This window comes from Anarhichas minor, unplaced genomic scaffold (assembly GCF_050575085.1).
Source record: "Anarhichas minor isolate MPS153535 unplaced genomic scaffold, ASM5057508v1 ptg000020l, whole genome shotgun sequence".
Lineage (NCBI taxonomy): Eukaryota > Metazoa > Chordata > Actinopteri > Perciformes > Anarhichadidae > Anarhichas > Anarhichas minor.
In genome coordinates, this window is record NW_027466466.1 from 2,788,599 (window position 1) to 2,802,878 (window position 14,280).

General features: G+C 42.1%; 1 protein-coding gene across 1 annotated transcript in view; it reads right to left on the reverse strand.

The window, feature by feature from the left end:
- Window positions 1-275: 275 nt before the first annotated feature.
- The window catches only part of klhdc8b (kelch domain containing 8B), a 112,142-nt gene continuing 98,137 nt past the window's right edge, over window positions 276-14,280 (reverse strand). Inside the window, exons 4-5 of the mRNA XM_076095495.1 lie at window positions 10,702-10,803; window positions 276-472 (exon numbers count right to left, since the gene is read on the reverse strand). Coding sequence (XP_075951610.1) covers window positions 276-472; window positions 10,702-10,803 — 299 coding nt within the window. The remainder of the gene's footprint in view (window positions 473-10,701; window positions 10,804-14,280) is intronic.

Genomic DNA, 14,280 nt, shown 5'->3' on the forward strand with positions numbered 1-14,280 from the left:
AAGCTGTCCGTTTTCTGTCCTTGCCAGTCACAGCAGCCGGCTGCAATGTCCTTTCATCTTGTGTTCGTCCAGCTCCGTCACAAACTGTCTCTGCACTTGAAGATGCTTATTGAACGTCAAAAAGTTTTCTTAAATCCCAGCGTGCACGAGGAATCCACATAACAGTAGAAAAATCGAAGCACGATCCGCGTGATCCATTTCATCTGTGTTTAATGCACGCACATGGATAAAACATCAATGCCGGTTTGGGCTCCCACGTGTGTGTTTTGTGTGTGTCACACCGTTTCCGGTAAGCAGAGGGCTTCCAAAGCGTTACTGGGTCCCTGGGCCACTCCGCCGATGACAAAGAGCATGTTTGCTGCCTGCAGGATGGCAGAGGAGCAGCGAGCGGTGGGCATGGGAGCCACGTACTCCCAGCGCCGCTTCACCGGGTTGTAGCTCTCCACCGTGCCCAACGGCGTCGGTTCATTACCTGCCAAGTGAAAAAGGAACACGTTAGGATGAAAGCAATTATGTTTCACATGCAGCATCAGCCGGGACTTTCATTCAGGTTGGACAACAGTTGCAAACAGACAAATATTCATGTGCTTCTCCTGTCTGAACGAGACAAAAGGCATTTTAAGCAAACAGAGTTTAGATCTGAAGTGAGTTATTAAATTTGAATAGATTTTGATTATTACTGATTACTGCTGACATTCTAAAACAGGGCAAGTCAGACAACACCTAACACATTCGTATAAATTTGGTTAAATAAGTCAGAGCTATGATTTTGATGGTGTTAAAACATTCAATATTAATTTGGTTCCAGTTGCTCAGAAGATTCAAATCTTTACGGCACGTATTCATGACATGTCTCATCAGGGACTGACCCCTCACACGGCTCACCTCCGGGTGTGACACACACTTGGACTGCACTGAGAGCTAATACAAACACACGTGCACACACAAATGTAAAGACATTAAATCCAAGGTAACACCACCTACAGCGATGTGATGGAGAATCCCCATGACTCCATCACCCCCCGGAGTCGTAAACACACTAAAATAGTCTCGGACTAATAATAATACAATAATCGGCCTTTTCCTGAAAGAGCTTTTGTATGCAGCTTTAGAGAAGGGGGTGTGAATATTGGACTGGCATTCAATGGAAAGAATCAGGACTCTAGAGGAATGTTGTCTGCTGGATGTATAAATAAGCAACTGTTTGCCAAGATGTTCGCCACAACATTTATACGGTGATAATATATCAATGTGCTCGATTAATGCAGGTTTGAATATGAATGCCTCCGCTAACCAGTCATGTTGCAGTTTACATCCCTTTGTAGCACTTATTATCTTCTATATGTTCCACAGCCAGGACTTTTGAGTTTCCTTATTTGGAATTCTTGCCTGTGACTTATTGTAAACGTAACTACCTGCACAGGTCTACCAAAGCCAAAATGTCTGTTAAAGAAAAAAAGCTGTATTTTTATTAAAACCCTCCTGGTTATTTAGAGAAGATTACTTTAAAAGCTGCCAATGTACTGTGGCTGCAGGTTCAACTACTGTTCTTTCACATAGTTTAGAAATGCAAAGTAGCAGCAGCAGTTTTGAAAGCGTATTTAAGAGTGTAGCAGTAATATTATCTATGCTCAGTCTCTCTCCTCTCTGAGGTCTGCTGTGCCTCCTCTCTCTCCCCTCCCCCTCCCTCTCACCTCAGGTGCAACCGCTGTCATTATGCATCAGCTGGCGCTAAGTTGTTGCCGTCGCCATGGACACCCACATCACAGCGAGTCCTCGAGTGAATGGGCTGGTGAGTGTGTGGTGTTTGGCGTGTGTGTCCGAGGAAGACTATTATCATCGTTTTGTTGGAAGAACAGAGGGCGGCGCCGAGTCGGCCTTTTCAAAGCAATCTGGGCCTGCTCACGCTAACACGCCCACACACACACAAATACAGACACACACACACACACAAACACACACACAGACACACACACACACAAACACAGACACACACACACACACAAACACACACACAGACACACACACACACAAACACAGACACACACACACACACACAAACACGAACACACACACACACACTCTCACAGAAACATACTGCGCGCTGCTCTTGGATCTCAAAGGCTTCCTGTCGTTGCTTTGATTCACAGCCGACAGACGTCATGTCAATTCGCCGGCAGCTCCTCTTGTCCTCTGTTCTGCTCCCTCTCTCCTCCTGACCTCCATTCCTCCTGTCCTCTTTACTTCCATTACTTCTTGCTGTAATCCCTTTTGGCTCTTCTTGCCTGTCTCCGATAAAGCTCACTCTTTCCTGTCTTTTCTTTATTTAATTGCTCATCTTCCTTATTTCTTCTCTTCTTCTCTTTAAGTCCTTTCTCAGAAACATCTTCTACTTTTTCTTAATCGACTCATCCGTCCTCCTCATGCTCTGTTCAGCCCAACTGCTCTTTCATGATGTGCGCCTTCTAACCACTTACTAAATCTCCATTAGCTTCATGCTAACGTTTAGCTTTAACACTGTTGGATTTCACCAGTCGTTCAAGGAGTGATTTTTATTTATAAATTGATGTAATTCACTTTTAAATTAAAGACACGATCCTTCGATGTGCCTCATGTTTTTTCTCCTGACGTCCAAAGTGATCTAGAGGCCTGCTCGTATCAGTGAAACGGTAAAGCTGGGAACAAACTTTAAGATAATTGAAAGCTAGAGTACGAGACACTCCACACAAAAACAGACAGATTTTCCATTCTGTTTTTCACACATGTAGACATGTAGATATGTAGGTGATTAGGGTCACAAAGTTAGGAATCGCTTAAGAAATACAAAACGTCCCAAACAAGAATTCATCTCTTGCATCCTGTAATTCTTTTGGCAGTTTCAGCTCCAATATCAGTTTCATCCTCTACTGTTTCCGTCTCTATTCTTCAGTGTTTCCCTTTCCGAAGCTCACAGGTGTTTATGTTTCTGTCTCTTCTGTTCGCCTCCCTGAGACTTCCCGTTGCGTCTGTTTTCAGACAGCGAGACAATAGCACAGCACAACAAACCTGCAGAGGAGCTTGTGGTAATGTTTGAAATGCAAACGGCATCATTTACAGCACTTATCATATTTTAGCAGGTAATTCTCAGCACTCGTCCGTGATCTTCTGACTTGCTGTTCTCCGTAACTAATGTTTGTGTAGCAGAAGCAAGAGACGTTTTCAGGGGACAAATGGCAGCTCAACATGGCCACCATGACTCATCACCACATGGGCCAGCTTGTACACCCTGGCAAGAGACACAGTGAGACGAAAAAGTTGCCGAAAATGGATAGAAGATATGCATGGTATACTGATTTGATAACATGGAGTCTTCAGCTTTCAGAATCCGTAAACCAATTGTGTGTTGTCCAACATATGTCCTATTACCCCTGAGCCAGAGGGTTCCAATGAGATCTATTCCAGCACGATGGGTCTTTGCATTCTCCATTTATTCGCCTTATGGCAAGGAGCTCTTTGGTGATATGTGAATATTGATCAATACTCATTGTGTTTATTACCATTTCAATGTTTTCGGTCGATTTATGGTATTTGTAACATGGCTATATGGATGTAAATAGTGTTGTGAAGTAAAACAAGTAAGCAGTCAACATGTAAGGAGTAAACATGGCCAAAACATAGAGAGCGCCTGAGAATATCTTTGAAAAGTCTGTTTTAAATGTGGGATTTGAGTGTATTCTCAGCAAATGTATAACAGTTAAAGTCAACGAGTAGGAGAAGACATTCAGTTGCATCATTATCTCTATATATTTGTTATAATAGTGATATTGCCTTTGAAATTTAGATGTGATACTACGCGAAGAAAAACATCTTATTTTTTTCCTTTATTGCATCTCCACTGTCTCTAGAATGGTAATAGAAATATGTCTACCACAGTCCTTAGCCTCTTAATATTCAAATGAGACCTGAAATATGCATTGGGCCTCATGTTGTGGAGTTATTCCTGCTTCATTCTGGATATGCTATATTATGCGTTTTGTCCTGATGGATAGGGCTAAGGGTGAACAGTTAGCATCCTATAGTACACCTGAAAAGATCTTCTAAAGAGAGGCGGAAACCAGCAATGTATGAAAACAACCTTACTACCAATACTGCACCTCCATGGCTAGTGAAGTGGAATGTTGTCCTCCTTTGCTCTCCGTGTCTACCTGATAGTTTGTGTGTTTTTCAAATGGCCATTTAGTTTCAATAGCAGACCAACTGTTCCTCTACGCAGGAGAGGAGTGGAGATCATATTGCCCTGTTCTCAATCCCCGTCTATAATTGTAGCTCGGGGGGAGAATAATCAGTGACGTATTTGCTCATAAAAACTCATAATGACAATCACTCGAGCTCGGGACTCATATTTTATCTTACCCATATCTACCTCCTAAATGGCACTAAATGTTGCTCGCTAAAAGTTTCTCCTTCATAAAGCTGCTAAGAGCAGTTTTTTTTACCGTGAAACTGAGAGAGATGATAAACTGATAGGAAGGGAGGGGTTGACGTCATTATGGATGACATCATGTTTTATGAATTGACTTTCTCACTATGTCTACAGTGACTCAATATGGGGTCCACCTAGTTTGGACTCGTTTCCTTGGGAGGTTGAACTTGGCAAGCTAAAGTCGAGAGGACGGGAGTACTCAGCTTCATCAAGCAAACTGTGCAGTCTGATGCTGTCAACAAACTCTCATGTATTTTACAATATACAGCACACTGTTTGTTGTTATTTATATATAGTTACTAACCTTTATTCAAATGTAGTGATACCTGGACATATAAGGATGCAAAAAGAAGTGTTGTAGTCAGGACCACCTAAACGAAGACCAAGTCATGACCGAGATCACAGTGTATCGAGACCGAGACAGGACCAAGACTTTGAAAAATGACACCAAATCAAGTTTAAGACCAAGACCAAGTTGAGACCTTGTCGAGACCAAAAACAGACCGGTACGAGTAAAAATGCGATCAATTCCGAAACATGGAATAACAGTTGTATGACAAAAAATATAAAAGACTGGCTCAAAATTCCCGCCATTGCTGTGGTTGGAGACAAAATGCATCCTGAATTCTTGGCTACAGGTTCACAGGAGTTAACTCAGTGTTCTCAAGTAAACAAAAGAAATGCGCAGAGATGTCCAAACCGTCATCTACATTGTTATTGGATCTATTGGTGAGCTAGACCCGAAGTAACCTTACCAGCCATCAACATGTCTATTGTATCAACTGGTTTTATTGTTTCATCTGTTTGACTGTTTATTCAGGGTTTCAATTTGACTTGCTTTTGTTGGGTCTCACTGTTGTTATGTTACCTTGCTTTTGCCTTGCTTTGTCTAAACACTGTGAGCAGGTCGAGGTGACTTCGGAGTCCTCTGAATTGCCGCTAACCTCTCTCAGACCAAGGAGCTCGTTTTAGTTCTGAAATGCTTTGAGAATTACTCCAGAGTCTTAAAGTTAAGACTGACACGCCCCTTACTTTCAAAAGTTCTTCCTCGCTCAATGAACCACCATGTAGTTCATTCCAAACTAACATTCAAATATTGTTTCATAATGTTATGTGTGAACGTTGCCATGGCACTTTGCATTGACGCAAAATGGCAAAATTACACAGAAGTTAGTTGCAGACACGGATATATCAACATGTACCTTCAGATTTTTCAGTTCAAGCCACATTATGAATCATTACACGTCTCTGACATTGTGTTATTTCTGGCTTGTGGTTTAGGCGGCTATACAAATATAATCCAGTGTAATAGGCTTAAAGAGATGTCAAAGATGATGATGATGGTAATGCACATTCAAAAGGTTGAGAGGCGCAGATGAAGCAAATATAAAGTATATGTTAGTGCTGTATTTGGTACGCAAATGCCTGTCTGTGTGTGTGTGTGTGTGTGTGTGCACATTTCTGGCAAAGATGAAATGATATGGCTGAGTACATAATTGCACCTCAAATCTTCCTTCTCTGACGAGTTGCATCTAATTGCAATTAACGTGGATGTCAAGTTGTCGGGCGCTCATCGTGAGCTATACAGACACGGTGGGGGTGCACAGATATCGGGGCAGTGCAGCAGAGATGGACTGATACAGGGTGCGTAAGTGTCTCTAATAAACACAAACACGCAGAAATGAACATGGACACAAATTGAGAATCACTGAGTAGCTTTTTCCATGTGTGTGACATTTGTTTTGAATGGTTTCAATAGTTTGTTTGTTTTTTACATTTTCAACTCACATACTCGAGCACAGAAGAGCTATAAAAGCCATACTAATAGGTTATTGCATCTGCTTGTCTTTCCTATGATACCTTTAGAATTTGTTATGTCATGTGCAGTATTAGCTACCAAAAAAAAATAAAGGCGTTCATAAAAGAAAAGTACCTTGGATTATTTTTTTCCTTATATCTTTTCAGATCTGAGAACTAACTGTAACAGAATTCAACTTTACCATCGACCATCACTTGTCAGGCCAGAAAGTTGTTGCCCGGTTTGCGCTAACAGTTAGAATAAGCTTAGCAACAATAAGTTAGTCAGGCCGGCATGTTTGGTTGTGCCTGTTTGTTTGATGCCGTGCAACTTTGCGTTTAAAGATGCAGTGTGTAGGATTTGGCTGAGGTTGCAGATTGAAACCATGAAATGAATTCTGTCTGCCAAGCGTGTAGGACAACTACGGTGGTCCCACTGCCCAGGCCAGTGTGTGTGTGTGTGTGTGTGTGTGTGTGTGTAGTGAAAGAGAGTCGTGAAGCAAGAGAGAGAGAGAGAGAGAGAGCTGCGGCGAATGTGTGTGAGCGAACGGGTTGAAGCGAGTTAGCTTAGCGGTGAGGATTTCAAGTGAAGGTAGAGTGGAAGTTGCAGTTTGTGCAGAAATAAAATGCTGCAGCTCCTCAAGACCAACATGGAGACTAAAAACACCGGCGTCCCCCTTGTGTTCTCCAACCACAGTGGGGAAGCTGAAGCAGGTCGGTTGGTTTGGACTACTGTAGAAACATGGCGGCCGACTACGTGAAGAGCACGCGCTCCGTATCTAGATATAAACGGCTCATTGTAAGGTAACGAAAACACAACGATTCGTAGTTTCAGGAGATTATTATCTACTTATTAATATTATATTTCATTTCAGCTAATAGATATATTATTTTTATACTATTTATAACAAATCCGAGGAACCTGAAAATGGTAATATTGTTGTTGTTTCACATTGTTGCTTTGTTCAAAATATCACACTGTGATTCATGTTACAGTCACTTCATGCTAGTATCCTCAGATTAGAACAAGCCTGTGAGAGGGTGTTACGTTGGTGTGTCGCCCAACACCTTGCAGTTTCTTCGGCAGAACAAAGACCTTAACGGCCTAAAATATGTTTTTATTCTATATTCAAAAAATATCCAGGCTAATTGTTTTATTCTATCAGTATATGCTACATTGTATGTACACTATATAATTAAAATGAGTCGTTTTGAGTTTATTTAGAAGAAGAAAAGAACCCAGGGTATACAGAATGTAATTTTAGTTTGGTGGTTTGCTTTGAACATACAACTACTTATTAGACTCAACTTATGTATTTAAGCTTTTAAAAAGGGATCCTATTTATTTGGTGTTGTTAATGTTAGCATACTCGACTATAAAGGTTCTGCAAAGTAGGAGACTGACCATCAGCAGTGCATGTTTCTGCAAGCAGCCTATTCATTTATGTTTCAGCCATTCATTGGTAGAATATTAATGCCTCAAGAAATGTGGCTCCCTCTACACGATCCTTGGCCACTCCTGCTGCTGCTCTTTAAAATGCTGCTTTTCAATCAAGTTAATTTATACACATATAATACGTATATATGTAAAACTTATGCAAGGACTACTTCATCCTACCCTGGACTGTATACATTTATTTATGTGCACACACCTACAGTATAACTGCATTATAGATGCACTTTGTGAATGTATTTTCCTCTTTCATTTCCCAAAGGCAGAGGGTTGGAAATGTCCTATTAACCAGCTATGACTCACAGGCCCAAAATATCCCCACGGATTACATGCTGAGCCGGACGCACAGCTGACACTCGCAAAGAAACATATCTCCCTCTTTTCCTCTCCACTCCCAAGCTGTCATTTTCACTTTAGGAAACACAGGGGCGCGCACACACACACACACACACACACACACACACACACACACACACACACACACACACACACACACACACACACACACACACTTCACTCTTGTATCTCATTCAATCCTCTTCCCTTTCTCTCTCTCTTGTCGGCTGCTACATTTCCAATTGTCCCTCTCAGCAGGACAAGACTGACGTGTTCCTCTCTTTCTCTCTTACACACCGTCTAAACAGATGTCTCTCATATTATTGTCTGTCACTCTGAGCTGTGGACAGAGAAAAACAAAACTGCCAAACTGAATTACGGCTACATGGGAATTTGTGAAGAAACTATCCAAGGAATAAGGCTTTAAATCAATAAATAACTATGTAAAGGCGTAGCATCTTTAAGCATCTGTACAACACTTATAATGCAACAGAATGCCCCTTTAATAAAGCCTTCACTGCTTAAAATCTCAGAAATGGTCACACAGCAAAATACAGCACGTATCGACTTTGATAGTAAAACCATTCCTATTCATTCTGTTGTTCATCTAGCTCTCTGCACATCGCACACGAACAGTGCGCATACTGTTTGTGTGCGATGTGCAGAGAGACATTCTTGCAGGAATACAAGATGCTTTTAAATCTGCCAATAGAGTTCCTTTCATAACTACCACACAAGTTTAATGTATATGTATATATATACTCTATATATACACACTGTAATGTGTGTAATCTGCTGATGCATGCAGGTGCACTGAAATGTAAATCAATATCTTCTTAACAAGCATGTCTGCGAGGACAAACGCTGACCTTTGATTCATTGGTAGCATTGGTCTCTCTTCACACTATATTCAAATTAACAAATGCAGCTCGGTCAAGCAGAAAATAGAAAGTTAATGGATAATTAATTTGGTTGTGTGTGTGTGTGAACATGTGTATGGTGTCTGTGATGAATCACAGTTGCGGTGTTTGATTTGCTGTAAGCAGTAAAGTCGGCAATGACAACTTCACTGATTGTAAGTGGTGAGGCCTTTTATTATCAGATGAAGCAACTGTATTCATTTCATATCTTAACTGAACAGTAATAGTAACGTTAGTAATTACTATATGAATTCAGCAGAAACACGTTACTAGGTAGTTATTTTCAAGGCTCTGCTTTGTGTCGTCATTTCACACATGAAGATCAGTGGATTTGTCGTGAGGACGACTCAGCCTGTGAAAACGTTTGCATAATGTCTTCTCTGAATTCAGCGGGTGTGTTCTACAGTCAGAATATAACCTTTGCATAGCCTTGGAGACAACACATTTTGAGTATTGGGTATGATGGAGGTAAGATGACTGATGGACTGCTGTGACCTGCAAGGCAAAGATCACACGACCCTGAGCTAGCACTACCACTAGTTAGCTAATCTACTAGTTTACAAGTTAATACCTGGTCATCAACTATTTACTAAGTAAGTTCTTATTTGAAAAAAAATGGTACAATAGACATACCTTTCTAAGAAATTGAAAATTGACAATGACTTTTTGGTTGTCTTATTAAAATGGCATTGAGGTGTGTCCGCCTCATCAGCTGATATTATTGTAGAAGTTCTAAACAGAGGAAGTCTTAAGCTGTCCTAAAAGTCTAAAGAGAATTAACAGATAGTAGAGTCGTGAAGATTTTGAGGGGGATCCTGAAATCTGGTTAGCAGCCGCGACATCAACGCTGGATTTGTTTTTACCTCGTGTGTGTCGCTGTGGCAAAATGTGGTCTCTGAGGCTCCTACTGTAGCTGGAACTACCACAGATGCTTTTGAGGTGTTTATATGTCTGTCTGTGCACAGGTTTTGTCACAACATTAGCGACACAACCGCGCAAGATGCAGTCACAAAGCTTTAAGGCCGAGGTCGAAGACAGGTGTGGTCTGAGCAAGGGCACCGGAAGTTTTGATATTAAAAAAGACAATTCAAATTAGTAGAGGTGAAAAAACAGTATTTTTGCTTCCTCACCGTTTCCCCTCTTCTACTGACAATAGCTGGGATGAAATGCTATAGAAAACTAGCCTGCTGACTTCTTCGTCTTTGTCAGTCAGTCACGTGACCCTCGCCCTGCAGGTCGTAGCGGCCTGTCAAGAGGCTCCCAATGAAAGACGCTATTGAGTTGAGGAATGGGAAAAGCAGAATCCAGCCTTTTTGGAGCTTGTCAATACTACAGATTAAACATCAGGATTTCTACTCTGCTACATTGAGTTGCTTACCTCCAGAGTAGAAGAGAACAAACAGGGAAAGAAAAGTTGAACAATCAGTGTAATTCTAGAACCTTTTCCTTGAAATCACACACTGCAGTCAGAAAGCATCAGGCACATTGTTGTGCTCCCGCTGAGGTGAAACACTTAACCTGATCAGATTACTCCAATACATCACATACCCCATTGTAAGGTTTGGCCATTAACAGACAAAAGGTAGTGCAACATTGGAAATCAATCACAGGATGACCTGCTCCGTTGTTCCGTCTCTCTTCCCTTTCTTTCCTTTGTGGGTCAAAGCACAGCGCTGGATCAAATTGACAGAAAAGAACACACGGACCAAGCTAAAGGAAAGGGAGGTGCTGACCTAGACCACCGGCTGCAATCACCCTTCCTCCCAGGCATCCTGCCACAAAGTCGGCCCTCTTCTCCCTCATCCTGGACGTTCGGCTGGGTTTGATCCAGATACCTGCCAGAGGTGAGAGGACACGAGTCACTGTCAGTCATCATGGTCCACAACAGAAAACGGGAAGTGCCCCCATTGACAAAGTATTTTAAAGAAGAACACAAAAACAGCCAAAAAAGCATGTTGACACCCAAACATTACACCCAGATAGAATTGTTAAACATTGAATTTCAATAACCAAATGGTTGGCCTGGAACCTGGCTGCGGGGATTTTTCTCTTCAGCCACAAGAGGGTTCATGAGATCCAGCGCTGATGCCGGGTGATCAGGGCCGGCTCAGAGTCGGTGCTCCAGTTCATCTCAAAGGTGTTGGATGTGGCCGAGGTCAGAGAGGTTTTCTTTTTTCCTTTTAAAAGTATTCATTCGTTTCAAGTTTAACTTTTGGCTGAAATTATTATTATTTTTTTACAAAAGAAGCTGAATCTAACAAGAACAATATCAAACAGTGATTCCAAAAACGTGAAATAATACGTTCATGAGAAACATGAATAATAATAATAATAATAAAAAATAAGGCAAAAAATACATAATGAAAAAATTTCCCGTTTACAAGAGGTATAGCTATTGTGTCATTGTGTGTTTCTCTTTAATGGAACCAAGTCTGTTATGTGTTCGGTCGTGTGTGTGACTGTGTGAGTCCGTGTGTCCACGACTGAGTGAGTGTGCACCTCTGTGTCTGTCCACGGCTAATCTCGCATTCTGCTGCAGCAAACTGCATCATAATATGGGTGCATCCTCATGGACCTCTCGTGGCTGTGGGGACTCACACTTTCATCTTTGATGACCTGTTTTATACTGCCATTGACTGCCTGCTGACTTTTCACTCACTACTCTTAACCTCATCTCTATGGCTCCCAGAATATGAAGGGTTAACAATCCTTGCTTTGCCTGTATTAGTCTTTGTTTTTGTACACCACCTAAAACAACATGAAATGAATAGGCAACAAATAACGGAGAAGGTCACTGCACAGAGAGAGAAAAAATAAATACTTTTAAATTTTTTTTGCCTGCAAAAGGCAGAAATATGTCTTTGGCTTTGTGTGCAAACCTAAAAAGTGTGCAGTAAAACACATCATATCACATCCAGACATGAAATAGAGAAAGAAATGGAGTTCATCCTAGAGGGATCTGTATTTGACAGCACAACAAGGTCCGCCTCAGGACCTCCCTCACTCCCTCCACCCCCCCTCCTCCCCCTTTCTCTGGCTTGAACCCCACTACCCAACAGCAGATTCAATTTCTATATTTGGGACAGCGATACGCAGTGACACATCCCATTTCGTACTCCTCCACGTCTCTGCTGCAGAGAGCATCGTCGAGGGACATGAGCTGCAAATTCAGGCAAATGCAACAAAATACAGCACAGAACAAGCAATAAAAAATGTGCTGCATGGACGTAATGCAAATTAATGCGGAATGCTACAAGATCGGATGTTAAGTACCCATAAGTAGTAGTTTCCTTCCCTGCAATGCTGCAGCTGAAAAGTCTTAAATTGTAGTTTCTCACTCGTGGATGGAAAGCATGGATTTTGAAAGGTGATGATGGGCATTTCTCCCCCTCATTCCCAGTGGACATTAGGCCGACAGGACTGAGCACTGTGGGAATGAACAGTTTTGATTTGATCTCTACAGTCTTCTTGTGCTGAGGCAGCTTTGCTGAAATGAATCTTGATGTGTTTTTAATTAAAGACAAACAAGACAAATGTCTACAGGCATGCTGGCAGCTCTGAGGGGCTGTTCTTGTCCATTGAGCTAAATGTTAAAGTGCTACCCATAGACTGTATACAAGTGGACGTAGTCATCATGACGTCACCCATTGGTTTGTGGACTGATGTTTTGAAGCCATGTTGTTTTTTTGCAGCCAATGAGTGTAAGTTACTGTATTTGGACGGCGGAAGAGTGACGTAGTCTTACGTGCCGTGTTGTGCTTGTGCTCTGCCCCCCCCCCTCCCCCCTCAGTGTCCTCTCTGGTGCAGGCCTTTCCCTGGATGCCAGCTGCCGGGTCATCGAACGCAGCTGCGCTCAATCACTGATTAGCGGTGAATAAGAAGCTGGGAGCTCCATACGGACAACCCCTTGGGCCAAACCGCAGTAGTGGAGCTGTGTGTGTGTGTGTGTGTGTGTGTGAGCGTGTGTTTAAGCCGTGTGTGCTGTTCGTATATGGTCAAGTAGTGTCGCTTTCTGGTCATAAGAAAGTAGTTCTCAGTTGCTGCCGTGTGAGCAGTTCATCTTTTGTAAATAAATATCTTTTGTTAACCCATCCGTTGCTCATGATTCTCTTTCCCCGGGAATTTTATATTGTTACTCCCCTCATCCCGAAGACCCTAAAAAGGGGAACGTAACGTAGAGACGCCGTATACGGCTCCGGTAGGGTAGCAACCTGTCAATCACAAGGTAGCCCCGCCCTAAATCATACCCTGCTCTATGGTCTATTTGACTCTAAATGGACCATCATTAACTAAATGAATATCATGCTGTATTGAAGAAGACTTGAAACTAGAGATTGAGACCATAAACTCATGTTTACAATGTTTACTGAGGTAATAAATCAAGAGAGAAGTAGAGTTATTTTCTCATAGACTTCTATACAATCAGACTTCTTTTGTAAATGTACAGTGTTTAAATCTGGACCAAATTGGTGGACCGGTGTTTAAGGAATCTCAATTGTATCAGAATTGTGTCAGATTGTGGTACAGCCACACATGCTGGAGTTCTATATTTACCCACTGATTCTCGCTCCAAACCTCACATACGGTCAGGAGCTCTGCAAAGGGACCGTAAAGCAAATATAAATGGATAAACCCAAGCTCTTCAGGGGTTTTCTGAATCCCTCAGAGTCAAGATGATACTCCTGAACCTGAGAGTTGCAGGCTGACCCGGTCGCCTTCCTGTTGTGGTGTTACCGGAACAAACACCGAGGATGAATCCGGGAGGCACTTAAAGAAAATAGTGGAGGACATTGCTGGGGGGTAAAGCGCGGTCTGCTCTTTTCACCCTGCCACCATAGACTGGGATAAGCAGCATGATGGAGGTATTGATCAGTGGATAGATGGATGGGTGAACAAATGAATTGCCATTTGATGACACAATAAGCTTAGTTTCACATTGTCTCATAGGTGCAGGCCAGTAAATGGTCACCAGAGAGCAGTTATCTCACCTAACAGAGAGATGTTTGTTTGTAAGTGCACTTCTGCTGCAGCCAAGTCTCCCAGCGCTGGGAAACCAAACAGACTGGCAGTTTTCCTCTTTGCCCGAACCGCTGAGCATGACAGAGAGAAAGCTCATGAAGGGCCAGTACTTTGACAAAAATGTAGTTTTTGAAAGGCAGGTGCTGCTCTCTGAACTTGTATGCATACTGCTGATACTTTCCTGTTTACAACCATTTCTGAACCGCTGGTAAAAGTTGCCATGCATCACTACTCGAGAGAATTAATAAGAAACCACCACTTTCGTGGAAAAATTCTCATTTCTGTTAGTCAGC